General features: G+C 63.9%; 1 protein-coding gene across 1 annotated transcript in view; it reads right to left on the bottom strand.

Annotated features, from left to right (window-relative positions):
- The window catches only part of TCHH (trichohyalin), a 7,176-nt gene that overhangs the window by 3,642 nt on the left and 2,121 nt on the right, over positions 1-1,413 (bottom strand). The window contains 1 exon segment of the mRNA XM_031666219.1: positions 1-1,404. This exon segment is cut by the window's left edge and continues 17 nt beyond it. Coding sequence (XP_031522079.1) covers positions 1-1,404 — 1,404 coding nt within the window.

The following is a 1,413-nucleotide window of genomic DNA, read 5'->3' on the forward strand; positions in this document are numbered from 1 at the left end:
CTTCTCTTCTCCCGTTCCTCTCTCAGCAGCTGCTCTTCCTCCTGCTGCAGTTCCTCTTCCTCGCGGTATTCTCTCTCTTGCTCCTGGCGTCGTCTTTTCTCCCGTTCCTCTCTCAGCAGCTGCTCTTCCTCCTGCTGCAGCTCCTCTTCTTTGCGGTATTGTCTCTCCCGCTCCCGGCGCCTTCTCTTCTCCCGTTCCTCTCCCAGCAGCTGCTCTTCCTCCTGCTGTAGCTTCTGATCCTCCCGGTATTGCCTTTCCCGCTCTTGGCGTCTTCTTTTCTCCCGTTCCTCTCTCAGCAGCTGCTCTTCCTCCTGCTGTAGCTGCTCTTCCTCGCGGTATTGTCTCTCCTGCTCCTGGCGCCTTCTCTTCTCGCGCTCCTCTCTCTGCAGCTCCTCCTCCTCCTGCTGCTGCAGCTGCTGTTCCTTTCTCAGCTGCCCTCGTAGGGCTGGCTTGGCGTACACCGTGTAGTGGCGTCTCTTCCTTTCTTCTTCTAGTTGCCACCTCCATTTTTGGTCGCGGCGCTGCTCCGGGCTTCGCCTCCTCTCCTGATCCTCCTGGGGGCCGTACCCCTCCTCCTGGACCTGTTGGGCACGCTCCCGCCGCTGGAGCTGCTCCTCTTCCTCCAGGAACTGCAGCTCTCTCTCCCTCTCGCGACGCTGGCGGCGCCGCTGCTCCTTCTCCTCCTCCTCCTGGAGAAACCGTTGTTCCCGCTGCTGGCGCTCCTCGGCTCTCAGCTGCCTCTCCCGCTGCTCGCGCAATGAGGGCCTGGCTGACAGCCTCTGACGGCCCCTCTGGCGCTCTTCCTCCGCCTGCCACTGCCAAGTGAAGTCCCGGCGCTGCTCCTCTTCCTGCTGCTGCCGGCGAGCCTGTTCCTCCTCCTGCCATTGCAGCTCACGCTCCCGGCGCCGCCTCTTTTCCTCCTGCTCTTGACGGCGCCTCTGCCCTTCCTGCTTGCGGGGCCTCGAGTAGACTTTGCTTTGCCGCGCGTCGGCCTCGTTTTCTAGCTGCCACTGCCACTTCGGGGTCTGGCTCTTAATCCGCTCCCGGGCCTGTTCCTGCTCCTCCTCAGCCAGCTCCTGCTCGCGCCTCAGCCACTGCTGGCGCCTCTCTTCCAGCTGCTCGCGCCTCTTCTCCTGCTCGAGTCTCTCTTCCTCCTCACGCTTCAGCAGCTGCTCGCGCCTCTCTTCCTGCTCGCGCTTCAGCCGCTGCTCGCGCCTCTCCTCCTGCTCAAGCCTCTCCTCCTCCTCCTCCTCGCGCTTCAGCAGCTGCTCGCGCCTCTCCTCCTCCTCCTCGCGCTTCAGCAGCTGCTCGCGCCTCTCCTCCTGCTCGCGCTTCAGCCACTGCTCGCGCCTCTCCTCCTGCTCAAGCCTCTCCTCCTGCTCGCGCTTCAGCCGCTGCTCGCGCCTCTCCTCC

Source organism: Papio anubis, chromosome 1 (assembly GCF_008728515.1).
Source record: "Papio anubis isolate 15944 chromosome 1, Panubis1.0, whole genome shotgun sequence".
Lineage (NCBI taxonomy): Eukaryota > Metazoa > Chordata > Mammalia > Primates > Cercopithecidae > Papio > Papio anubis.